At 37.7% G+C, this 24,594-nt stretch overlaps 8 protein-coding genes across 8 annotated transcripts; 7 read left to right on the top strand and 1 right to left on the bottom strand.

The window, feature by feature from the left end:
• Positions 1 to 145: 145 nt before the first annotated feature.
• RHIMIDRAFT_293930 (uncharacterized protein) lies at positions 146 to 2,084 on the top strand. The gene is made up of 2 exons (XM_023614030.1): positions 146 to 311; positions 1,526 to 2,084. The coding sequence occupies exons 1-2, from the start codon at positions 241 to 243 to the stop codon at positions 1,965 to 1,967; spliced, it is 513 nt and encodes a 170-aa protein (XP_023463676.1). The 5' UTR covers positions 146 to 240; the 3' UTR covers positions 1,968 to 2,084.
• A 2,452-nt stretch (positions 2,085 to 4,536) lies between these two features.
• Positions 4,537 to 5,132, top strand: RHIMIDRAFT_41146 (uncharacterized protein). The gene is made up of 2 exons (XM_023615217.1): positions 4,537 to 4,817; positions 4,873 to 5,132. Exons 1-2 carry the CDS (start codon positions 4,668 to 4,670, stop codon positions 5,014 to 5,016), a joined length of 294 nt encoding a protein of 97 aa, XP_023463675.1. The 5' UTR covers positions 4,537 to 4,667; the 3' UTR covers positions 5,017 to 5,132.
• Positions 5,133 to 5,784: 652 nt separating this feature from the next.
• RHIMIDRAFT_41184 (uncharacterized protein) lies at positions 5,785 to 7,046 on the top strand. Its single transcript, XM_023615218.1, has 3 exons — positions 5,785 to 5,892; positions 5,943 to 6,671; positions 6,719 to 7,046. Exons 1-3 carry the CDS (start codon positions 5,887 to 5,889, stop codon positions 6,947 to 6,949), a joined length of 966 nt encoding a protein of 321 aa, XP_023463674.1. The 5' UTR covers positions 5,785 to 5,886; the 3' UTR covers positions 6,950 to 7,046.
• Position 7,047: 1 nt separating this feature from the next.
• On the top strand, positions 7,048 to 8,149 carry RHIMIDRAFT_41123 (uncharacterized protein). The gene is made up of 5 exons (XM_023615216.1): positions 7,048 to 7,200; positions 7,261 to 7,388; positions 7,451 to 7,744; positions 7,793 to 7,961; positions 8,070 to 8,149. The coding sequence occupies exons 1-5, from the start codon at positions 7,107 to 7,109 to the stop codon at positions 8,087 to 8,089; spliced, it is 705 nt and encodes a 234-aa protein (XP_023463673.1). The 5' UTR covers positions 7,048 to 7,106; the 3' UTR covers positions 8,090 to 8,149.
• A 1,053-nt stretch (positions 8,150 to 9,202) lies between these two features.
• RHIMIDRAFT_206174 (Pkinase-domain-containing protein) lies at positions 9,203 to 10,782 on the top strand (the record flags this gene model as incomplete). The annotated part of the gene is made up of 5 exons (XM_023606880.1): positions 9,203 to 9,641; positions 9,705 to 10,117; positions 10,170 to 10,445; positions 10,498 to 10,577; positions 10,635 to 10,782. The coding sequence occupies 5 exons, from the start codon at positions 9,203 to 9,205 to the stop codon at positions 10,780 to 10,782; spliced, it is 1,356 nt and encodes a 451-aa protein (XP_023463672.1).
• Positions 10,783 to 11,029: 247 nt separating this feature from the next.
• Positions 11,030 to 13,594, top strand: RHIMIDRAFT_245661 (RhoGAP-domain-containing protein; the record flags this gene model as incomplete). Its single annotated transcript, XM_023610228.1, has 9 exons — positions 11,030 to 11,127; positions 11,176 to 11,404; positions 11,441 to 11,669; positions 11,697 to 11,840; positions 11,902 to 12,080; positions 12,125 to 12,266; positions 12,317 to 12,638; positions 12,683 to 12,796; positions 12,847 to 13,594. 9 exons carry the CDS (start codon positions 11,030 to 11,032, stop codon positions 13,592 to 13,594), a joined length of 2,205 nt encoding a protein of 734 aa, XP_023463671.1.
• A 1,184-nt stretch (positions 13,595 to 14,778) lies between these two features.
• On the top strand, positions 14,779 to 20,788 carry RHIMIDRAFT_315060 (uncharacterized protein). The gene is made up of 8 exons (XM_023614974.1): positions 14,779 to 15,259; positions 15,306 to 15,691; positions 15,740 to 15,834; positions 15,884 to 16,238; positions 16,299 to 16,789; positions 16,844 to 17,209; positions 17,270 to 17,518; positions 17,593 to 20,788. The coding sequence occupies exons 1-8, from the start codon at positions 14,940 to 14,942 to the stop codon at positions 20,659 to 20,661; spliced, it is 5,331 nt and encodes a 1,776-aa protein (XP_023463670.1). The 5' UTR covers positions 14,779 to 14,939; the 3' UTR covers positions 20,662 to 20,788.
• Positions 20,789 to 22,071: 1,283 nt separating this feature from the next.
• On the bottom strand, positions 22,072 to 23,352 carry RHIMIDRAFT_261380 (uncharacterized protein). The gene has a single exon (XM_023611525.1). The coding sequence runs from the start codon at positions 23,280 to 23,282 to the stop codon at positions 22,398 to 22,400; it is 885 nt and encodes a 294-aa protein (XP_023463669.1). The 5' UTR covers positions 23,283 to 23,352; the 3' UTR covers positions 22,072 to 22,397.
• Between the last annotated feature and the right edge of the window lie 1,242 nt (positions 23,353 to 24,594).

Genomic DNA, 24,594 nt, shown 5'->3' with positions numbered 1-24,594 from the left:
TACCTTAGTATTCACCCACTATGTAACTCATAACATTTAGAAAACGGTTTATCCAATAAGATGAGATCTGACTTATTTTCTTAATATAGTAATTAACAAAATCAAGGCACCAAGGCTTCAAAAAGCTATAAAAGAGAATGATACGCTTTTAATTCAACATTAAATCTCTTTGAAACTATTGTAAGTCCTATTCTTATGCTATATTTTCTCTTTTTAGTATTTCTACTAGAAGATTAAGGGATGTCAGAATACATTGCTTTGATTGCAGCCATCACTTTTGGATGGATGCCTCCCTTGTTAAGTGAAGATCAGTAATTAAAGAGTCTAGCAACAACAATAATGAACACTATTGCTTTTGTAATAAAATTCAAATATTAAAAGAAAGTCTATATAAGATGTATTATCTACAGTATTTATATAATAAAATATAACCATAGCACAGTAATATCTCATACAAAAGATTTATATAAATGTCTGAAAAAGAGGTCTGGTTGGCATGATTGTTGGCAGCATCTGAATGCAAATATAGATAAAACTCGAATTTGTTCTTTATACAAAGAATATCTTTATTATACTTAAGTTTTACAACAGACAAACAACGAGAGCCTTTAATAAAAAATTACGTACGCATCTTTTCAAACATCATTGCAACAGTGTGTAAAATGTGCGCCTTTAGTCTTGGCTCAAAGCATTCGACCACATTGTTGGTGTAGGTGATAGTCATTACAACGCAAGCAGCGGTTACGTAGTGACTGTAACCATTCGTCTTTGGAAGCGTTTGATAAGCTACGTAATACCGCGTTGAAAAGCTGCTCCAGTTATCCTAGAAATCGTTTGGAAGCTGTTTGGTATTCGGCTTCTTCTTTAAAGCTAACTGTGTTGTTGCATACTAGAAGTTTTGCGTAAATAGCTTTTTGTCGATCATCTGATCGGTATGGGTGATTGTATAATAATTTAAAAACAGTCGTGCACGTATCATAATATTACGTACACGTTCACAGACTGTTTGTACTTTGCTGAGGATGACCGTCTTGTATTCTGGTCTTAGGATTGTGTGTGAGTTTCATAGAGAAAGTTGAATGTTGTCAGCATGATCTATTGTAGTCAATTTGATTATTTATCGATGCTATTCTAATAGCTACTATAGTTATTATTATATGTTATTCTTATCAGATACAATAAAGGAGAGTAGAATGCGTGATCTACTATAAGATTGTACTTGAGCTATTATAGTGATCATCTCATCAAACACGTCAAGCTTTATTTTCTTATGAAAGAAATGATTTCCTAAAGGGCCTCGGAGTTCTTAAGCCTTTGTCAGTTTATGATTTGGGCAATCCTTTGATCTTGAGATATGGTGCATGTCCCCTTATGTGTTACAGTATTTTTAATTGACTGTTTGTCCTTTGCAAATTAATCGTTGTCGGCTTCGTTTCACACAACGATGTGGCGGTATAATGTTCCTAAAGCCGCTTTATTTTTCAGTATATATAATAAATTTATATATTCTTCGTATCTCTCAAAGCCGCGTACCATGGTACAAAGATACGAAAAATATCCCATTACTTAAGCTCCAGGAAGTTGAGCGAGTCGACGGTTCGTCCTTCCATCAAGACGTACAACAGGAGCTGAATGAGTCTTCGTCTAGTACCATACAAGCAAATATTCGACGATTCGTTCGCGAAGTTCCAAAAATTGAAGGTGGAGAATGGACAACAAGCGAGACCATTAACAAAGAATTCGTTCAAGAGCTTAAGAAACGAAAAATTAACGTTTATCAACACGCCAACTCCAAGTATAAAGACGTTGAACGTCTTTGCACCAATGTCAAAGCAGCTATCAGCGTTTATCATGACATACGACAAGCATATGAGGATCAAGGCGAAGAAGAACTCCTCAGGAACATCGAACAGCTCCGACGACTTGTAATCACTTCCAGACAACCTCCGCTACTTGGTAGAAGATGAACCAAGTGAAAAACGGTACGCTTTGGACACAGAAACCATGGAAAAAATCCACAAAACAAGATACGACCACGCCATCTTGCAAAGCGCTACTTCTACAAAACGTGACGATTATGGGAGAAGCTTCAGAGGACGAGGTCTCTTCAGCAGAAGAGAAAATGAATTTTCAAACAGAGGACGAAACATGAAGCCTTTTTTATGGAAATCACGAGGTCACAACTCCCACAACCAAGACCAGCCGACCTCAGACCCTCAATCCATTCAGCCCAGACAATAATCCATGCAACGCCACCTCCATCACCATCACCACCTGAGACTCAACAAGTACAGCAAAATTCACATAACCATTACACCACTTCAGCATATGGCGTACGACCAGGGGGGCAGTTAAGTGGTTTTGTACAATAATAGAAGCAACTGGTCAATCATCCTTGGCCAGTGTCAGTAATACAGTAAGGCTACAAGGTTTAATGGACAAAGCAGCTGGCATCTTGGCGTATAAGTCGGTTAAATCTCTCTTTAAAAGAACAACTGGTAGTGGATACAGCAGTCAAAACCTTTTTACAGTCGAGTATTATCGAAGTAGCTCCATCACAGAGCCGGGAATACTTGTAGAATCTTTTCACAATCCAAGAAGCTACCAAGAGGAGACCCATATTAGATTGCCAAAAGCTCAACAATTTTTTGCAGTGCCATCATTTCAAGATGGAAGGTGTACCTGAATTACGAGAGCTAACCGAGAAGGACGATTTTATATGCAACATCGACTTGAAAGATGCATATGTCGTAGTTTCAATTCACCCGACATCAAGAAGATACTTGTCTTTCAAACACAACAAACAGCAAGGTCTACCAATACCGTTCACTAGCCTTCTATCTAAGTGTAGCACCTCAAGTATTCACCAAGCTGATGAGATATGCCATCGAACCTTTCAGAAAGAAAGGGGTTCATTTAGCCCTCTATCTGGACGATATTTGTATTTTGGCGAAATCGAACAAAGAGATGAGTTCTGTTTGCCTTCAAGCGACAGAACATTAAAGAACATTAGGTTTTTAAATAAATACAAAAAAGAGCTCTTTTATTCCGTCCTATACTCAAGAATTCTTAGGCTTTCAGGCTCCTTCAAAGAAAATTCCAAAACTGAAATCAAGGATATCACAACTCCGACTTTCGCAGAATCCAAAGTCATGCCGATGGATAGCATAAAAGATATCTTCAAAGAGATATGGCAAGATGCCTGAACATGTCGTCGACCAACTGGTAAGCGGAATGTATGCTCTCCAAACAGGATCAAATGGAGCTATCTTGGTGAAAAGAGTGAATCGAGAGGAAAAACGGACTACCTATACAGAAGGACGAATTCCGCCAACCATCAGTGGCTATATGGGTATATTGTTTTGTGTTTTATGAATGGGAAACACTACATGCACCAAAAGTTAGGCTAACTCTACGGGCGCTATATCTACCCATTACCTATGATGCCTTCCAACAAAGCTTTTGAGTGTGTGGCGTCGCACTAAGCATGGCTTTATAAAGCTACCGACTTGTTTTGTTTCTTTTCAAGAAGAGATAAAAAGAAATGTTGTTATTTCTTTATTCTAATTTTATGTTATCAGTTGATCAAAGTGGGCCACTTTTACGTAAAGAAATAAGCAAGTGTCAAGTGAATACTTGTACCTTTCAGAACTTGCACTATTCTTAGACAGTAGATTGAAATCATTGATCACCTGTGGGCATGTTACTCCTACCTACTCAGTTGAGCTCAATGCTCTGTTTAACGTATTCCAATAAGTGCGCATGATCCACTGGTTTACTGCTTTATCATTTTCATAAAAAGTACCAAAACCCGTTTTTAATCCCTGCATACATCTATGAATATCATGTGGCGAGCTTTCATCCGGGGCAAAGGTACTGTATCCGGTAGACGTCTGCATCATAACAGGCTAAAACATTTGCTTTAAAGGGTAAGGCATTAGATACATGCCAAATCTAGCCACGAACCTTTTTAATAGCAGACTCTTTTGTAACATTGTCCAGCCATGTTGCGTTTCGTATTCGCTTGATCAGAACTGATTTAATGCTTTTTGGCAATAGTGTCTAGATTTACCTTTTATATATTGTGCTTATTCATCTCCTTTTGGTAGAGCAAGAGAGTTTAATGAGCCGTTTTACTTTTTGCGAAAGATAAAAAAGAAGAACCTAACTGATTTGAACAAAAGGAGAGAAGACAAGAAATGAAATGAAAGCATATATGTAATATAACCCGAGTTAGAATATATCACTTGTTTATTCTTTTGAATGACTCCTTTCTTTTCTTGATGTAATCTATACAAGTTGCATTGTACCTATGCGCAATTTAAAATCAGCAAGTTCAATCAGGGTCACTTTTTTTTTTTCTTTCTCTCTTTTCTAATTATTAATGAGTGTCGATACTTTTAGTTCTGCCATAGATTATTGGAAAAAGATACAACTATCCAACTTACAAAAAGAACTTGACCAACAAGGCTTGACTATTGTTGAAAACCAAAAGGACGGTCTTGTGTCGAGAAAAAGACTAGCTGAACAGACAAGAGGTTACAACGACGCGCGAATACATGAATAATAAACTCAACTTGTTTTAGAATTTAAAAAGATTCCCGATGAAGAGAAACTGCAAAAGATCAAGCCACTCTTGAAAGGTAAATGATGCATCATCCATAAGCATGTTGTTGACATTTTTATATACATTAGCTTATCAAGCTGAAATTGACAACATCACTAAACGTACCAAGTTTTCAGAAAGCAGCTTTCTGTCCATTTACAAATTATTGGCAGACGCACCTGATCCAGCTCCATTATTTGAGGCTGCCATAGTAATATCATTATTTATTCAAACGGAAAAAAGAAAAGTAACCTTTTGTTTTATAGGATCAAAGTGCTAAAATAGTAGACAATTCAGTATTACAAAACGAGAACTCATTATTAAAAGAGCAGCTCGATAAAGCCAATAAACAACTTGCAGATTCAGAAAGAACAAATACAGAGTTGGCTCAAAAATTGTCATCAGTATGAATTTGGTATAGTTTATGCATTTATTCATCATTTTTTGTATAGTTGAATGAAAAGAGGGACGCAAATACAATTGAGCAAGAAATAAGAGATCAGTATAATGATAGGATACGACAGTATAAAGAACGGTGGGTAGTATAGACAGTACTTGTTATCATGCTTATCTCTTTTCTTTTGTAGTGAGCATGACCTACAACAACAATTGAACCAAGCACTTGATCAGCTCACTCAACTCAAACAGTCGCATGATGACACGCAAGCTCAATTAATTGGACATAGTCAAAAATATGGCATGTTTATATTCACCACATCTTATCCATATATTGACCGAGCCTATGTTTATAGATGAAGAAGTGGTAGGCAAATTGGCCGAGTTGGATATTGTGACAATGGATTTAGAACGAGCCAATGCTAGGATTATTCAGCTGGAAAAAACAATTGTAAAAAAAGATATAATACAAACATATACAGCCTATTGAACTCGACCTATTAGGATGACTTAAAAGAGAGCCATGTAACAAATTCAGAGACTGAAGTAGTAGCAGAAAGGTACACTGGATGATGAAGATAAAAAGAGTTCTAACATGACAAAAAAAAAAAAGTCAATTAGAACATGATGCAGAAATATCAAAGTTGATCAAAGATGTGGATGCCTACAGAGATATACTCCAAAAGACAGAATCCAGATTATCAACAAGAATAAAGGAATTGACAGTGGATGTTACAAAGCTAGTAATAATCTCTTTTTTAAAACAATATCTTTAATTTAACGTATCCTAACATCCATAAATATAGAGCGAGGAAAATGAGCAGCTTAGAAGCAAGCTAAAGAACTTTGATGATTACGATGAAATTAAACGAGAATTGCAGATTATGAAGGTAAGAGAGTGTGTTTATGTGGTTGGAGCAACTAGAACAAACGTATGTAGTATGTTGAATTCTCTACGGGAGAAGATGAGTTTGATGCAAACGATGTGCTCAAGAAAGAGATGACTAAGGATAGCTTGGAAGTTCAGTTGATGGAAAAAAACAAGCGTCTTGAGAGTGAATATACCCAGATGAAAGTGTCTTATGCAGATATAAAGAAAGAGAATGAAAGGAATATAAAGCTAACCGAAGAACTGAATACGAAAATAGCAGAGCAAACAAAGCTTGTTCAACGATTGGAGGAGGACCTACTTCGACTTGGTCAAAAAACAGATCAACCTGATACGTTTACAGCTAGTAGAAATGGGTCAAGCACAAATCTTGCTACCCTAACAACAGAGCATACGCCTCGACAGAGCTTAGAAAGTATACGAGAAGACAAGAGCATTTTGCCCATTGTGATGAGTCAACGGGACAGATTTAGACAAAAGAATGCCGAACTAGAAGAGCGTTTAAAATCCTTGGAGACTGCTTTACAAGAAGCTAATATGGAAGTGAGCAGCTTAAAATCAGATAATTTGAAGCTGTATGAAAGACTCAAGTTTGTTCATGTTTGGAAAGAGGGGCAACAGGAAAGAAATGACTCGATTGCTCTTAATATGGGCAGTGAATCTTCAACGATACCGTCAATGAGACAATTTAAAAGAACCAAACTATCTGACGATCCTGCTGATAAATATAGCAGATTATATGAAGAGAGTATGAACCCATTCACGCAATTTCATAGAAAGGTAATTAAGCATACAAAGCAAAACAAAAAGCTATAACTCTACTATAGGAAGAGATTCGTCGGTACAACGCGCTTAATCCTGCTGAAAAGTTAACCCTCAAGCTTACACGCGTCCTGTTTTCACATAAATGGTCAAGATACTTTTTCATTGTTTATTCTTTATTGTTACATCTACTCGTAGTTGTCACTCTGTATCAGCTAAGCTTATGGGAATGCCGACATGATCATGAAGCTATCAACTTTCCTACAAATAATGATGATGCTTTGTCTGGCAATTAATAAAAGAAGGGGGAAATTACCCAAAAAGGAGCGAATCAATTTCAATCATCTGAGCGGGACTATTTTTGAAATGTGTGTATCAACAGAAAAAGCATGCTCTTTTTTTTTTTTTTTTTTTTCTTGTTCAAATACACGATCAAATAAGACATTCTTTTAAATGATGGACACAAATGACGAGCAGTGGACGATGGATCGGGTTGTTCATTGGCTCGAAGTAAATAACTTTCAACCTGCAATTGACGTCTTTAAAGGTATATGAATAAACTATAGTCATGTGCGTGATCGCTCATATTCTATTTTTAATGAAAAAGCGAATCAGATTTGTGGAAGAGCCTTTTTGGATGTCGATTTACCCTTCTTGATGACATTAAAGGGAGACTTTCCTCTAACAATGTCTGATAGACGTAGACTTGCACATGCCATTAAAACACTTCGACCCGTAAACAAAAAAAAGCTAAAAAAAGAAATTGAGGCTGTAACCTTGTAACCTATCTGTAATAGGCCGAAGAATACACTTATAGTCGAACCATACGATATAACAACAATAATAATAATACGCCTCGATATATACCAACTCAGGATTCAAAAGTACCATTGATACCCGAGAGAAAATCTTCAAATAACGAACATGTACTGGATTGGGTAAAGACATTCAACATACCTCCTATCAGTGCAGCAGTAGCAAGAAATAATAGAGCCTTTTCAACCAATGTCCCTCGTTATCCAATAAGCCCAAGATTGGAGGGTGAGGGTCAATGGAGAATGGTTAGAAGACGACCGGGTCCAAATACGACAGTAAATACAGGATTACATTTGTTATTTATTGATATTTATAAATAATAGGAACATCAGCAGAGTATACATGTAACAAAAGACTCGGATACGTTTCACAGTTTGCAAGTAACCGGCATGCGGGATCCTCGTTTGATCAAGAACTCTATTTTGAGGAAGTTGGGCATAGAGGGTGGTTGTGATCGATACTTGTTCTTTCATGAGAATGGAAAGAATTCAGGTATGGTTAATAGGAATAAATATAATGCGTGTGTGAAAACTAACGATGGATAGACGTACCATTAACGGATAACGAACTTTCTTATATCTGTCAAATCTCTGATCATAGTTCAACAAATAGAATATTAGTAAAACCTATATTGGAGCATTACAAGTCGTACTCAAAAGATGGTACAAAGTATTATGATTTTGCTATTCAACATCAAAGGTACTCCCTTTGAATTATTGGTTTATTCAGACTAATATTTTCTATCATTAGGCCAAATAATCAACATTATTATAATAATGACTATGATAACATAATCACATCTCCTGTTAACGTCAATGGTCAATTTACCATGGCTACATCTCCTCAAGAAAATTTGGATACTAATATTAGAGACTATTTCGACAAGAACAGTAAGTAAACCCCCCTTTCTTTTATTGAGTCATGTATATAAATTGAATACTATAGACAACAAAAGCCTTCCCCCTCCACCAACATGGACCACACAATCTCAAAGAAGCAGCACTTCTTCTACAGAGACGCATACTAATAATCATTATTCCCAGCAAAATACCAACCTTTGGCCCGTTCAGACCTCTGAAACAACAGCTGATAACAATCCTAATGCATTATGGCCATTGCATCAAGATACCCCACAACCAGAGAAGCAGCCTTCGTTATGGGCTGTGCCTCCTTCTAACCGTCCAGCAGAGCAACCATCACTCTGGGCGGTTCCTCCATCCAAAAAGCCCGAAGAGGTAACAGCTCAGAAGCCTGTATCGCTCTGGGCTGTGCCACCGTCCGAGAAATCACAGGAGGATACGACAGGTCCTTCTTTATGGGCAGTATCACCCAAGTTGAGCAAGGCGGATGCTCCCCACCTAACAAAGACGAATTCGAGCAGTTCATCCGATTCAGCAACAGTGGTCAACAGCTACAGTTCTGGTGCAAAAGCCTCTGCACGGGCGGCGCCGCCCAATACACCCGCAGTTTCTCTTTGGGCTGTACCTCCAAAAGCTCAAGATAACAACAACGACAACGAGAGTGTAGAGCAACAGTTTAGTGCAGAAAATATTGACTTGCATCCTAGTATTTCAGCCAAGACAGACAATCAAGAGGACGAAAATAAGACGACTGAAAAGCCATTGCCGCGTGTTGTTCATTTCTTGTCTGAAACCAATCCTGATGAACCATCAAGGACATCCAACACAAGCATTGCAAGTGCTCCTAATGCACTTGAGGATACTATGGAGCATATGTCACTTAATGAATCTAAAAAGAATGAACTTTGTGTAGATACTACAGCCAGAAGCACTTCACCTGCACCGTCTTCATCCTCTCCTACTGTTACTGCAGTAGATAGTGACGAAGATAATTGGGCAGAACGTCCTTCGGTTGAACGGCTCTACAAAGACATTGAAAAGTATCTTCCTGGTCATGATCTTGATCGGGAAATCATTATTGAGCCTACACCCGTGATGGTAAGTGCTCTACCACCCGGTAGAAAGCTTCAGGGCCATAAAAAGTCCATTCGTAATGTTGTCAATGAAGCGCATCGAAATTGGAGAAACGCTATCAATGTGGTGAGGGCCAACAATCTGATTAGGAGAAGAAGTACAAAGATGTGGCATCGTGCTGTTGAACAAGTAAAGCCTGGTATGAAGGCAAACATTCAACAATCTGGAGATTTACCAAGTAAGTTTTTCTAGATAAAAAAAAGGAGGAAAAGGCGGTTTATCTTTATCTTTTTACATGTAGAATCAAGAAAGTTACAGTGGATCCGTGGTGAATTGATCGGAAAGGGTTCCTTTGGTCGAGTATATCACGCTTTAAATGTTGAAGCGGGAGAGTGGATAGCAGTGAAGCAAGTCGATATACCAACAACCAAATCAGATTATGCCAACCCACAAATGAAGGAAATGAAGGATGCATTATTTAGGGAAATCTCTTTATTAGAAGATTTGGATAATGAGTATATTGTACAGTACCTTGGCTATAACTTGGATGAAGAAGAAGGGCATATCAATATCTTTTTAGAATACGTTCCCGGTGGAAGCATTGCTTCCTGTCTTGGTAAAACAGGAAAGTTTGAAATTCCTCTCGTTCAGTTCTTTACACGACAAATACTTCTTGGACTTGCTTATTTACACAATCGCAATATTTTACACAGAGTAAGGATAAAACATAATGTGGTACATACATACGCTGATGTCCCCTTACTAGGATATTAAAGCGGGCAACATTCTGTTGAATGAAAATGGTATCTGTAAGATTACTGATTTTGGTTTATCTAAATTAAGCGGACAAGATAAAGCGTATGATCCTCACTCGAATAATTCGGTCATGAGAGGCACCGTGTTTTGGATGGCACCTGAAGTTGTCAAAGGAACAAACTATAATGCAAAAGTTGATATTTGGAGCTTGGGATGTACAGTGATTGAGATGCTGACAGGAAGTCACCCATGGCTGGACCTAAACATGCTGGCTGCACTCTATAATGTAAATATACACACATACAGATATAAAAGAGTACTCACTGGATTTAAAATAGCTTGGTAAATATCAAGCACCACCTATACCAGAAGATATCACAGAAGATGCAAGGGACTTCCTCAACAAATGCTTTACAATGTAAGTACTAAAAAACCATGATTGTGACAAGATAGATTAAATATTACTATAAAATAGTAATCCTGAAGAAAGACCCACTGCTGAGCAACTGTTAGAACACCCATTCGTTCAACCCGATCCTACATTTGAATTCAAGAAATACATGAAGAAAGCCGAAATAGAAAGAAGAGCCTCTAGAAGAAAGCAAATAGAACAGCAACAATAATAAAGTTTAGCTCATTGTCACACATTTGTGTAGCAAAATTAATATTCCCCATCTTTTACTTTTTCTCTTTTTCTCTTTTAATTACTTTTTCATATAATCTACATGAATGCAACAAACAAGAAAGGATTTCGTACAAAAGTACCACCGATAACAACAAACGATGAGGTACATTAACAAAAAGAAAAAGTGTCAACTACAAGTGTATAGATAAACTCTAGTATAGACTTCAGGGCAGGCCAAGATATTGATGGACATGGTCTTGGCACCTTCACAACATATCGATGCTATAGCATTGAATTTAGTTATTAGAGACCTTGATTATATCATTCAGTATATCAGTCAAAGGTAACCCTAAAAATATCAAGATCAACATCATATTTATACTTGAATCAGGATCATAATAGAAGAGAGATATCTTGCAGATCTTTTAAAGCTTACAGGAGATGTGCAGGCAATACCTAATAAGGAAAACGCCATTGGATTACAGAAATGCTTTTTGAGTTATGTCGATATAACAGATCAGTATAAACCATTTAGAGAACAGTATTTGAAAAAGATGAAAGAACAACTGGAAGAGCTAAAGAAGTTCAGGGCAAGTATATCAGCTATCATCATTTCTTATGTGTGTGCTCACTTTTAAGTAAAGAATGAACAACAGCGAATGTATGATAAAAACAAATACTGGATGCATCAAACAAATCAAGAATACTTGATGAACAGATTAAAAAAGCTTCCCAAAGTGCAGCAAATCTATACTCAAAAATGGGAGGAAATTGAAAAATCAACAGGTCTATCGATATCAACTCCAATGATCGCCACACCAAATACTCCATCTGCTACATTTCCTATATTAAAGAAGGAATTAACAAATGAAGAGACGTCATCAAGTGAGTCTAATCATAATAATAATACAGGTGAAAACCAAATATCGCCCTCTTCGCCACCAACGCAACAAGGTAGAATCGAGAGGTTCATGAAAAAGCATTTAAATAAACAGGAGGACCCGACAAGACAGAACATTCGTATAGCTAAACTAAAAGTGGAGGTTGCTGAAGCCGGTATGTTGCAAGGAATTCTTTTTTTTTTTTTTTGTATTAAAACATAACCGTGTTGCCGTAGATACAAATTATCGAAATGTAGTACGGGAAGTCAGCAACCTAGCAATCAAAATGGATGCAACGAATCAGCATATTCTAAGGCAAGTTCAAAGCTCACTGAAGGAGAAATCAAGCCGAGTGAAAGATATCCTAAAGACTGCTTTAGAGGCGGATATCGAGCAGCTGCAACAAACACAAAAGGTAGCAAAATGCAGTCTAGATTACGTACTCTAATTTCCCTATAGCCTTTAAAGTCAATGCTCGATCTGGTTGTCACTACAGATACTCAATCTGAATCTGAGCATTATGCAAGTTTATCTCTGCTTCAAAAATACCCAAAGCCTACACCCGTTTACTACAGAAACCATCATGTTGGTGAATGCAAAGGTAAGTTGAAATTGAGAATATTACAAAGAGATTAACACACTATACATTAGACTTGATCTTTGGTACGACTTTAACCGAGTATGCTCAACAAAGAGGCAGGTCTCCACCAATTCTGATCACAAAATGTATTGAGGCAATCGAGAACTTGGGTGGACTGGAGAAAGAAGGCATCTATCGTGTACCTGGGAAACAAAGTAGCATGGAAAAGATAAAACATGCCTTTGAGAGAGACGAAGAAGCAGTTGTCATTGGTCAAAATGATGTACCTGAGGATATCTTTAGCATAGCTTCTATTATAAAAGTATTCTTACGAGAACTAAAGACACCATTGTTTCCGTTCAAATTGGATGAACGACTCATTTACTCACGCAAGTATCTCTATTAAAAATGCTTTGTGATATAAACCTAACCTAAAGTGATATAGAAATCCCTGATCAAGAATTGAGATTGATGAATTTATTAACCAGACTAATAAAATTGCCTGCAGCCAATTATGACACCTTAAAGGCACTTATAGCACATTTAGCAAGGTAAAAAGCATCGTGCTTATGAAACCAGCGTTAATAACATCCATCCATAGAATTCAATCTCGCGTTGAGAAGAACAAAATGACAATCAGTAATCTGACATTAATATTTACACCAGCCATCTTTCAAGACTTGAATCAAGCACAAAGCTCACCTGGTGAATGGGCAAAGGATTGTGTATTGGAAGATTTAATACTGAATTACAATGACATATTTGCAAACAAAGATTTGCATAACAATTCTGCTATCACAGGGGACATTGAATACGGCTTCAGCGAAAGCAATAGTAATGTCGATAGCAACAGATATGCCATAGCTATTACTTCACCCGAAAGCCCAACCGAGGTTGATTATGCTTTAATATCAAATGCAAACGAAAATAGCTATATTCTATCTCTTGATGACGAAGAGGATTCTTTTGAAGAACAGTATGAGAAAGTATTGCCAGTAAAGGAAGAAACAAAATTGCCTGAGCGCAAGTCGTCGATAGCACCCGAACCTTCTATGTCAAAGCCAAAAGATAGAAGATACAAAACTCAATTTCAGGAGAAGGGACTCAGGCTTGACACCTCTATTAGTAATAAGCAAACAATCACACCTTCAGCCAAAAGCGCAACTGTACCTTCTTATGATTGGCTCAAGAGAGACCCTGAAAATAGCCCTGTACCTAGTACAACCAAGCTGAAGAGGTCATCAACCACTGGTAGAAAGCTATCATCCAAGCGCAAGAATTACAACCTTGATCCTGATGCTGCTGCCGCGTTTGTTCAGCTCAAGGCCAGTTCGTCAACTACTACCTAATATAAAAGACGCCTTATTTTTTTGTTGTTTATGCCCTTCATGAATTAAACCCCAAGTTTTATGTATATCCTGGCATTTGTTATAAGTAATTTGATGCTCTAAATAAATACTCATGCCTATTAGGGTGTGTTTACACGTCATTTCTTTCGTTATCATATCTTGTAAGTGCTCATTACACGAGTATTCCTTCGGGGTTCTACTGCAGGAACGACGGGGTGTTCTAAACATTTTTTAAAGCACCACTCCATCAAGGCACAGCCAATTACAGCATTACTTTTATTTATAATTTTAGCGGAGACACGAAGCTAAAGACCTCTGAAGGTTAACTTTACTGTAAAAGCTTTCTTACAGATGTATTTGATGTTGAAAGAGCTACAACAAACACAAAAGTTACAAATAATCATATACCAGAATGACTGCAGAAGCAGCAATTACTGCCTTCCAAAAGAAATAAAACAGAATCACTGATCTGAAGAAAATGTGCAAATTTCTACCAAACAAAGCCGAGAGACACGATTTTTTAAAGAAAAGAAAAGAAAAAAAGATGAACGAAGAACGCCAAGAAATAGAATTAGAAGTATCAAAGGCTTCTGATTCAAGTTCTTATGCTACAATGAAACGTAAAATTGAAACGGTAAAGGCTCCTTTGCGTCGCGCTTTTTTCTCATACATCAAGGTCTTTTTTTTGGCACTTCATGTCTTCTTTTGAGTTGACGAAGCCATAATGTTAAACTATCCCGGCGCAACAGAGCAGATGACTATCTCCACTCGGGTAACGTTAGAGCCTACTTTGTCTAATTGTCTCATAAAAAGCTGCAGGAGTAGGCATTTCAAAATTTCCGCCTGGGTTGTGCTTTTTCCAACTATACTTGCAGGAAACATGTTACTGCCATTTGCATGAAATTCTACAAATGACTAATGTACCACTTTGAGGAAATCAAAATTCTTAGCACAGTCTTGGACAGCCAATATCTTATCCAATCATAACTCAAGAAAGAAGACTATTACACACTTGTTTTCATTCATTCCATCAGCTTTATTTCTGTGTCATGCTGCTTGATTGCAGTTTTACATTTTACACTGTAAAAGAAAGACGGTCTATCATGACCAACGGTTTTTACAACCGTCTAATTTTAGATTCAAAAGACTGTACGACGGTTTTGTTTGTGCTCCGCGTTGCTGCAATATATACGGAGGCACTTTTTGTACCTCTTCTTTTTTTTTTTTCCCTCTTTAAACCCCACGCATACACACTCCACATACATATATATTCACATATATATAAAAAGAAGGATAGCCAACCTCTCTCTCTCTCTTTTTTCTCCTTTCTTTTACTTAAAGTGTGATGAACTCGAACAATGAAAATAAACCAATACCCGAAATGAAACCAAGTGTTAGTGCAAACACAAGTCGATTTCGAAGGGACTATGCAACTTTGTTGAAAGAAGTGCTTGAAGAAAGCTCAGAAGACGATGACGAAGACTTATTGAACAATATAGAAATCGACCTTGATACAGCCACTGCCGAATTACCAGAAGACTTGCGAGCTGCTTTAGAAGATCGTTCACTTGCCGATAAATATTTGGCTAATTTGAAGACATTTATGAGTCATCGTCGGTCTCAATCTGTAAACTCCATCACAAGTGGGAAGGGCGACTATTCTATGTAAGTATTTTAGGTTTTTATGCTCATATAAATTAACATCTTTTAGACCAAACACGCCTCTTCAAGCTTCCTTTAATCAACCATTATTATCGCCTAAACCGTTTGAACGAGTTGACCCTTTATCTAAAGTATTAGATGCTATACCTTACCACACTCGGCTTATCAATGGTGTACCTTCCTTGACGCTATTAGAACAGAGATTTCATGCGCTTATCATTCCCGAATTAGATTTACCTGTTGTATCTGATACAGTTATTCAAACGAGACTTAATGAACTATACAAGATTAGAGATGATTTATATATTCATTTAAATGGTGGACCACTTGTTAAAAATACAAACATCATTGGCGAAAAGAAGAAGCAAAAAGTAATCCATTTACTTGACGATGTATCAAAAGAGATTGGCCTTTATGAAGAATTTGTAAAAAAGGGTAAGTGACAGTATTTCTTATCTGTCTTTTTACTCATCTTTCTATTAGCAAACTATCTAAGCCTTGAAAGCATCTTGAATGAGTCAGATAGCTCAGATATCGAAGATAACACTTTGGACACTGACTCTACTTTACTACACTTTGTAAGCTCCTGATTTTTTTTTCCCATATCAAAATTAATGCCATCTTTAGGATTCACCTTCCGAAATGTCAACACCCAGGACAGGCGTTCCACCCTTCTTAACGTCATCTCCCCGTCCAGCTTCTTCTCAACTTTCTATAACAACTAACAACACACAAAATGATTCCTTTGCCTCTTCGGATCTTATCATCAATGAGGAACCAAGCGAACCATGGGAAGCATTCAAATGGACACCACTTGTCAAGGTATCGGATCAACTCTACTCTGATGCTATCAAGCAGGAGAGTGGGCTCATCTCTGTCATGGCTGTAAGTGGTGTGATTGCAATTGGTACTACACGTAGTTTAGTATTTGTTTATGACTATACTCAAAACCTGAAATGTATTCTGGGAGACAGTAATAGAGGTAACAAATAAAAACAAACATAATGCACTATATTTGTATACTCAGTATATACATATATAGCCATCGAAATAGGCTCAGTTACTTCTTTAGCTATATCTGCAGATCATACCACCATTGCCTGTGGTCATTCTCAAGGACATATCGTTATTTGGGATATCAGAAAACCAATGCAGCCCATACGCACTATCGACCCTATTCCCGCCAGCCAGATACTCTCTCAGCAACAGACAGCTCCACGAAAAGAAGGACATATTCAGGGAGCATCTATTTTACATGTAGGCTTTGTGGGGGTAAAGAAGTCAGAGATCGTCTCTGCTGATGATCAAGGCATGGCATTTTATCATGTATCATACAAAATGATCATGATCAATGGTGTAGATTCAACACGTATCCTCGGTCGGTACCAAAACTTGTCCCTCGCAACAAGCCACCTTCGACCATCAAAACCAAGAAGACCAAGTACTGTCTTTGCTATGCAACCTTTACCTCTTGGTCAAATAGCTCATCCAGCAGAGAATTTTGGACTTGTTGCATTGTTGACTCCTTATAAGGTAAGAATAGCAAAAAAAAAAAAAAAAAAGTCGCATATTTATGTGGGTGATTAGATGATTATCGTTGGATTAAAACCTACACCACAAACCTTGCACAAATTCTTGAAACCAAAGAACTCCAAGCAACCAATAGAAAGTGGTTCGAAGGCACCAGTTGAGAGCCTATCAGGCGCTCTAGCTTGGTTACCAGTTATTAAATCAGGAAACAGCCATACGAACGACCCTGTCCTCGCCTTTGCTTGGGGAAATCATCTGTTTATACTTCGTGTTTGTGTCGAAAACAATGAAGTAACCAAGACAAATCAAAAGGCTCGTCTTAATGCAAAGCCTACAAAGCGGGGCGTGACACTAGAATTTGTCAAAATTGGGGAATGGAAGAGTAAGGAGTCGATTGTGAGTATTCATTGGATCAATAGACAGGTAAAATGACAACTATATGTTTTTGTATTGCTTTACTTTTTTTTGCTCATATAATGATAGATTCTTGTATTGTTCACCCCCAATGAAGACATGATCCTGTTTGACCCCAAAAACATGATGCAAACACAGCATTCAAGTTTGAGAACCAAACAATTGGTGTATCATGACTGGTTTAATACTCCTTTAAAAGAGTTAGTTACTGATGCGGCAATCATGACTGCAGATTCATCTGAAAACAATGTCTTAAAATCAGTAGAGATGGCATACTTTGGCTCAATCAAGAGCTATAAGGGAAAGATATTCTTACTGGTAATTTCAAAAAGAGAGAGAAAAATGTCTATTTGCAAAAAAAAAAGGAGTGTCTTATATCTTTTTATATATAGGGTCTTCAGCAAATCTATGTGGGCACATTGTTATCCTGGGCAGATCGCATACTAGCACTTGTTCGAGCAGGAGATTTTTTGGAAAGCATTGAACTCGCTACTTCATTCTATAACGGTACAGACATGCAGACCGTGATTGGTTTACCTGAAGAAGAGAAATCAAGAAAGGCGCTTGTAGGCGAGAAATTAATGGAGCTCTTGAAAGCATCGCTGAATTATACATTCTCTTCTAAACGCACTTATAATGACATGGCAAACGAAATATCCGGTGGTGAGACAGTACTAATGCATGACTTGGCTCGAGGTTGCATAGAAGCATGCATAAGCATGGACAATTTGGAATTTTTGTTTGAAACTGTTTATGAACGATTTGTAGAAAATCAAGTCAATGGTATCTTTTTGGAGGTACTCGAACCATGCATCACCCAGGACCGTCTGCCTGATGTCCCTCCTTCAGTTATGAAAGACCTTGTCGACCATTACAGTAAAAAGCGATTGATAGATGAGCTCGAGCAGGTCATTTGGCATGTTAATCCTCGTAGTTTAGACATTGATCAAATAGTAAGCATGTGCCATCGTGAAGGAATGTATGAAGCCATGATGTACGTCTGGAACAAAAGCATGCATGATTACGTAAGTCCCTTGGTAGAAATGTTAAAGGTTATAAAAAGCGTGTTGCGTGGTAACCAAGAAGATCAACAAACATTACATGCAAGACAAAACGCAGAAAAGATATTTCATTATCTCCAGCTAATTCTCACCGGAAGATCCTTCCCTGAAGGCTCGTCTATAACTGGTGCTGATGAAGCAACTGAAGCGAGCGAAGCAAGAAGTGCTGTCTATTCATTTGTTTTCTCTGGTCGCTGTGTTGTGTGGCCGCCCGTAGGTGGTAAATTGGTTCTAACAGCAGATGATGAAGAAGGCGTGTCAGAACCTACTTACCCATATCTGCGCCTGCTTTTAAGGTTCAATACAAAAAAATTCTTGGAAGCTTTAGAAGTTGCTTTTGAAGACCCTTGGCTTAATGGTGGAGAAGATATTCTTAGCTCCAAATTTGAAGATGAGGTGCCTGGCAAAGTTATCTCTCGACAAATCATTGTTAATACGCTTTTGGATGTTGTTGGCGGCGGGCTCACGGGAAATAGTCTACCTCCACCTAGACCAAAGCAATCTATTTCAGCTTCTACAGTGCAGTCTACTACAACTAATGGTAGGCCAACGCCGCCTGTTCTTCAAGTGAATACGTCCATAGCCAATGATTACAACAGCCACTTTACTTATTTTTCAAACGATAACATCATCCTACTATACATCTTTATTGCTTCCAACTTGCATAAATACACCACGTTTATCCTGTTGCCACCAAAAACACTTAACAAGATACTAGTACGATTAGCAGAAGAACATGATGAGGATACACGCTCGGAAAGAGAAAGAGCTGTCCAAAACCTGTTAACGGTGTATACGCCAACGAACGAAGAACACATTGTTAAACTTTATGAAGAGGCTGGCTTCTGGAAGGTCCTTGAAGATGTGTACCGTAGAGACAAAAAGTATGGCAAGCTTGTGGAAGCCTACTTGAAGGATGATGAAAGACGTAGCATGGTGTTTGATTGTGTTCATGATCTGCTGACGAGCAATCTAGAGGATAGGCAAAAGGAAGAAGTCATGCGAGTATTCATGATCCGTATTTCACAATTTGTGGAGATTGATGGACAAAAGACAGCAGAAGTTGTTCAAGTGTTTGGAAATGGAGATCATGAGGATGCTATTCGTCGTTTGGAAGAAGATCAGGAGTTTGATGACGACGAACATCATGCTACCGCTGATAAACGACTATTTTCTTATTTACGAGGACTATTAGAGCCATACTCTGAGGAAGTTGAAGAACAGGAAGGCTTTGTGAAGCAGGTTCCTGAAGTGAGCGGATCTATTCAAGAGCGATACATTGAGTTAATGTGTCGTTTTGACCCTTCAGGCGTGTACAACTATTTCAATACCAAGCTTGGTGATAACGTCTCATTGGACAAAGTGAAAGAAAGCTGTGAAAAGCATGGTGTGATGGATGCAGTAGTATGGATTTTGGAAAAGAGTGGTGATACTCAAGGGGCATTAGAAAAGATGTTGGAAGTTGCTAAAGAACGAAATGCGACTGTCATTTATTTGCTAAAGAATCATCAATCTGGGACTACTTGGACATTTGAAGAACAAAGTACGATCAACAGCTGTTTAATAGGACTAAATGGTGTGTTGCGAGTTAGCATTAGACTATGCGAAAACAGTAGTAAGAGCACATTTCCTGTTTCGAAATACAACAATAGAGACGAAGAAAACAGTATACCTGAATTGAGTAGAGAAGGAGAAGATAGCTCAACAACAGAAGAATCAACAATGGGCAATGAAGAGGAGCATATAAATGACGAAGTTGAATTATTATGGTTCAGATTGTTAGACACGTATGTTGAAGCATCTATTGAAATCTATAACGCACTTGCAAGCAATCCAGCGCCTCCAGAGCCTCACCAGAGGATTGTTTCTTCCTTCAAGTCCTTTGTTCAATCAATTCTAACAGCTCTTTTGATCTCAACTTCACCACAAGTATCTCTTCCTCGTCTTTTACTACGGTTGATTGACTCACAGTCGAGAGGAGAAACCACGTTTGCTGACTTTAGGGATATATTCTTAAATATGTTGGACACGTATAAATATGAAGGAAAGCTTCTAGAGATGACAAACCACCTGTTTGATCGTGATTTATTCACCAGCTTACAAGATATGGTGAACAAGAGAGGCAAAGGATGGCGACCGAGCAGAGCCATATGCGAGATATGTAGCTCTAATATTCTAGATTTTTCATTACTGCAGCCACCATTGGCATGGGGTCTAGATACTGAAGAACAAGCGCGCGAGAACAAAAAGTATGTCGTATTTCACTGTGGACATAGTTTTCATGTAGAGTGTTTGGAGCGTCAACTTGATAAGATGGAAGAATGCGCTGTATGTCAGCATGGTAATCCTGAAGCTCAAGAAACTACACAAAAAGTGAAAGGAAAAGAAAGAGCCACATAAGATGATCCTTTGAAGCTTTTACTTTATTATTATTCCACTCTTCGTCTTTATTCAAATACCCTTTTTTTTTCTTTTTCTTTGACAGATATATTTTATGATGTAAATAAATATACAAGCGTTCTTTTTTCTTTTTCATCAAGTGACTGCATTGCTGCTATTGTTGAATATGAATAGGTTATTTCACACTACGCTAATGTTTATATGACTACTTACTTTCATAGTACTTTACTTGTGATTTTACTTGGCTTCTGTAAAATAAAGTCCATCTGCCTTTATTAATGATAGGTTGAAACAAAAACATTGAAAATATATGGTGTGTAAAAAGAGCCATAAAGTTTATTGATATATGTTATACTTTGAAAACATTGGGCTACTTCAAGTAACATGAACATGATTAGAGACCACTGCGACCTCAGGAAGCCTCTCAAGAGTATTTCCCCTGGGCTTTATGTAAAGGCGGCTAGCCTCTCTACCTCCAATAATATGATGAATATTAACAAGAGATGTAGCAAAGCCAATAGTAGCAAGAGAAGCACAAATAGTAAGAATAACACATTTGATTTACATTTGTGTAAAAAAAGAAAAAAGAGAAAAAGAAAGAAATTGCTTCTCCTTTATATTGAAACAGACCCATATACACACTGCTGTCATGAACTTGCATGTATGTTTTTGTTTTGTTGATCATTTCTTTGCAGATACCATAATGACTGTATGCACATCTTGCTCTGAATCTCCAATCTTTCTTGTATTGGTACATCTATACTAATAAATAGCTCTAGCTTAAGAGGGAGAGAGGAAATATGTAACATGCTCTCCTTACATAACCAAAAATCTGAATGTATGCGTCTACATTAAAGGTGGAGAGAGATATGAAGTTGTAGTTGCGGGCAAATGAAAGAGAATTGCTGCCTTAATTTTAAGGCAAATATTTTGTCTTAATTTTGATGAAAGCCAAAGAACAACGCCCTGTTGTGATTTTGGATCTAAAAACTTCACAATATGAAAAGTAACTGCGCCTTTTTTTTAACTGACTTTGAGCTGGTCTCTATAGCATCTGATTTTTTTTATCTTAGACTCCCGATAGACTGCTTGTTAGCTGGTTTTTTTTTTTTTTTCTTTTTTCCTGGCATCATCCTTTAAAAGTTTGTTTAAGCCGTCTGAATTTTGAACAACTGCCCTGCGGCACTTGAACAAAAAGGAAAGGAAATGATCGACACCCATTTTGGAAAGTCATAATGTTTAACTTTATATTCAGCGCTTACAAGTAGAGTGACAGGTATACAAGGTGAGTATGATGATTCGTATAGGCACATTCTTATTTAAAGGTTAATTTCTTAATGGCCTGCAGCTTCTATTAATCAGTGCCAGTATTAATCACAATGACAAAAGGTACTTGAATTAAGTAAAGATGTGTGGATGTGTGTATATTTATTCCATGATTTACATAATACATGTTTCTTAATGGTCTTTATAATAATGAATAGAATGCATAGTTGATGCATATATAAATATATACATTTGTATTTGAAAAATCAATATATGATACAAAAGAGTGGTATAAACAGAGTGTGTGTCAAGAGTGCTGACAGCACGATATAGAGGGAGCGTTGCAGGGATAGAATAAAAAGAAAGGACGCCAATCAAGTGGTAAGCAGAGGTGTCTGCGCGATAATGAGTGACAAAGTATAAAAAGTCCAAGGTTTTACGATGGTGATTCGAACATTCTGCGCCAAGTGTTATTTTTTCAAGAGAGCTTCTCTATGTGAAATGCTACATTTGGTTTTCTTCACTGTTCTACTTTGCTTTTCTGTCCTGTTGTCACCAGAGTTTTCATGGCACTTCATGTGTCTTGTCAAAGCGTCTTTTCTAGTAAAGCCTTTGTTCTGGCAACTGGGGTGGCCGCAGAAGAATCTTTTCTCGCCTGTGTGGCTAACTTGATGACGATTTCGATCTTGAGGTCTTTTGAAAGCTCTTCCGCAAGTAGGACAAGGGAATAGGCGTTCAGGCTTGCTTTTTGCCTTGGTTCTTGCATTCTGGCTGTTAAGACACTGGTCAATGTTTGTCGCTTGTCTATCGGTTGATTTTGAAGACTGAGTTTCTTCAAGGCTGCATCCCGCCTGGCGCTTTTTAGAGGATATAAGTGCGCTTTGTCTTCTGGTATGCTGTAGAGGAGATGTCGGCCGTTTGGTACCGTTTTGCTGATTACTGAGTTGATCAGGCATGTACGATGCCTGACCTATTGTCAGCGACTCGAAGAATGAAGTAACAGGAGATAAACACCGTCGGTTATGCAGCGATTCAAAGTAAGTATAAGGAGACCCTGTGGTCCATGGGAGCGCCGGATCGTATGAGGCATGATCTGTGAGCACCGATGAATTGCATGTACTGGTGCTAAAGCTGCTAGTAAGGTCAAACGTAGTTGCTTCCAGGTCTAGCGGAGGATCTTGGCTGAGCGACGGCAACTGCTCTTGACTGTCGTGGAACACGGTGCCACTTTCATAGACTTGAAAGTCAGAAGTGAACTGTAAAAAGGTGTCTGGATCATCTTCTGAATATATATTGCCATTAGAAAGCTGCATAAGTTGGTCGAGAAAAATACCAAATCCATTTTCGGTAGACATTTTGTTTAGAAGATAAAAGATAAAGAAGAGAGAAGAAAGACGAAAGAAAACAAAAAGTGACACAATATTTAGTCCTTCATTTATAAGAAAAAAAGAGAAAAAAGGACGAGAGAGAAAAAACAAGATCATTACTCTGTTTCTGAGCTTTTGTGCAACACTTTCCCGGCTTGTCATATTTATATATTTAAGGTCGATCGTGCACCAGACGTCAGGTATTAGTCTATGGCGCAGCGCAAAGGAGAAAAGGAGGAGGATGGCATCATAAAACTTAAGCGTGACTTTTCTATTATCGTAATTTGTGAATATGTCCTAGCATGCTCAACAGATCGCGTTCGGTTCCCGCCTTACCCGTCTGCTCACGGTAGCTTGAGTAAGCTTGAAACGATACACAGTCTTGCAGCGGAATAAAGTTTCCTTTGCTTCTAAGAATCGTGGTGCCTCCTCAGTGTGGCACGTCGTAACATTTAAGTTTTTTTTTTTGCCTATTTAGCTGCTACATAAAAATGTCTTTATTTACTAAATTTCCTTTAATGATAATAAATCACAATTGGAAAACCGTTGTTTGATTTTTTTTATTATGCAAAAACAACAACACATAATAGTGCTTGGCTATTACGCATAAAGAGTCATCATGTATTAAGTATGCGCTTTCTTTAGGTGCACCGCCCCATAATTGGCTTGTGTACAAATTTCACTAAACCAAAAACTAATTACTCTTTATGGCAAATGTCGCTGTTTGAATATACCTACAATGAGTTCAAGTTGTCCCTTGAGCTTCTCAACTATCGCCAAGAATTGAATGATCTTGATCAAACGAGCCAAGGATACTTATGCAGGATATACCTTGGCAGAAGTTGAGTAATGTATGACCAAAGAATGTTTGGTATCCTTAAGAAATCCATTCTAAAAAGCGTTGATGAGAATGATTTTAATGCGTTAATCATCTAAATTATCTACTTTCATCAACAGCAAATTCTTAATAGAAACAAAATAACCTATTTTATGCTCCATATGGGCATGATTAAAAAAATCGTAGAAAAGGCAATGGGCACGGTAAGATCAAAAATTAGAAGAGAGTATAAAACAGAAATAGCAACACATCTTCTATACGCTTTGACAGTTAAGGCGTAGTTGCCTATATTATTTTAGTTGTATTTTGTTGTGCTTCTGGAACAACTTTAGAACATCACATTCACCATATATACTCAATGTTTACGCCAAGCGATATTGACAAAGAATTTGACGAACTTATTCGGATGATCCGACGTCAACACTTGAAGTAATGCAACATCAGTGTCCGCAAGATACAACG

Source organism: Rhizopus microsporus, assembly GCF_002708625.1.
Source record: "Rhizopus microsporus ATCC 52813 unplaced genomic scaffold scaffold_15, whole genome shotgun sequence".
Lineage (NCBI taxonomy): Eukaryota > Fungi > Mucoromycota > Mucoromycetes > Mucorales > Rhizopodaceae > Rhizopus > Rhizopus microsporus.
The sequence above is the reverse complement of the archived record's forward strand: the minus strand, read 5'-3'. Positions and strand labels throughout refer to the sequence as shown.

What these genes read in the sequence shown, in the direction of transcription:
- RHIMIDRAFT_293930 (XM_023614030.1), top strand. Translation starts at nt 241, where the DNA reads ATGTCAGAATACATTGCTTTGATTGCAGCCATCACTTTTGGATGGATG. An exon ending in CCCTTGTTAAGTGAAGATCA is followed by an intron (nt 312 to 1,525) that starts GTAATTAAAGAG and finishes TATCTCTCAAAG; the next exon opens with CCGCGTACCATGGTACAAAG.
- RHIMIDRAFT_315060 (XM_023614974.1), top strand. Translation starts at nt 14,940, where the DNA reads ATGAACTCGAACAATGAAAATAAACCAATACCCGAAATGAAACCAAGT. An exon ending in TGAAGAATTTGTAAAAAAGG is followed by an intron (nt 15,692 to 15,739) that starts GTAAGTGACAGT and finishes TCTTTCTATTAG; the next exon opens with CAAACTATCTAAGCCTTGAA. An exon ending in CATTGTTGACTCCTTATAAG is followed by an intron (nt 16,790 to 16,843) that starts GTAAGAATAGCA and finishes GTGGGTGATTAG; the next exon opens with ATGATTATCGTTGGATTAAA.
- RHIMIDRAFT_41123 (XM_023615216.1), top strand. Translation starts at nt 7,107, where the DNA reads ATGATGGACACAAATGACGAGCAGTGGACGATGGATCGGGTTGTTCAT. An exon ending in TGCAATTGACGTCTTTAAAG is followed by an intron (nt 7,201 to 7,260) that starts GTATATGAATAA and finishes TTAATGAAAAAG; the next exon opens with CGAATCAGATTTGTGGAAGA. An exon ending in TGAGAATGGAAAGAATTCAG is followed by an intron (nt 7,962 to 8,069) that starts GTATGGTTAATA and finishes CTCTGATCATAG; the next exon opens with TTCAACAAATAGAATATTAG.
- RHIMIDRAFT_261380 (XM_023611525.1), bottom strand. Translation starts at nt 23,282, where the DNA reads ATGTCTACCGAAAATGGATTTGGTATTTTTCTCGACCAACTTATGCAG.
- RHIMIDRAFT_41146 (XM_023615217.1), top strand. Translation starts at nt 4,668, where the DNA reads ATGTTGTTGACATTTTTATATACATTAGCTTATCAAGCTGAAATTGAC. An exon ending in CATTATTTGAGGCTGCCATA is followed by an intron (nt 4,818 to 4,872) that starts GTAATATCATTA and finishes TTTGTTTTATAG; the next exon opens with GATCAAAGTGCTAAAATAGT.
- RHIMIDRAFT_41184 (XM_023615218.1), top strand. An exon ending in TCACGCAATTTCATAGAAAG is followed by an intron (nt 6,672 to 6,718) that starts GTAATTAAGCAT and finishes ACTCTACTATAG; the next exon opens with GAAGAGATTCGTCGGTACAA.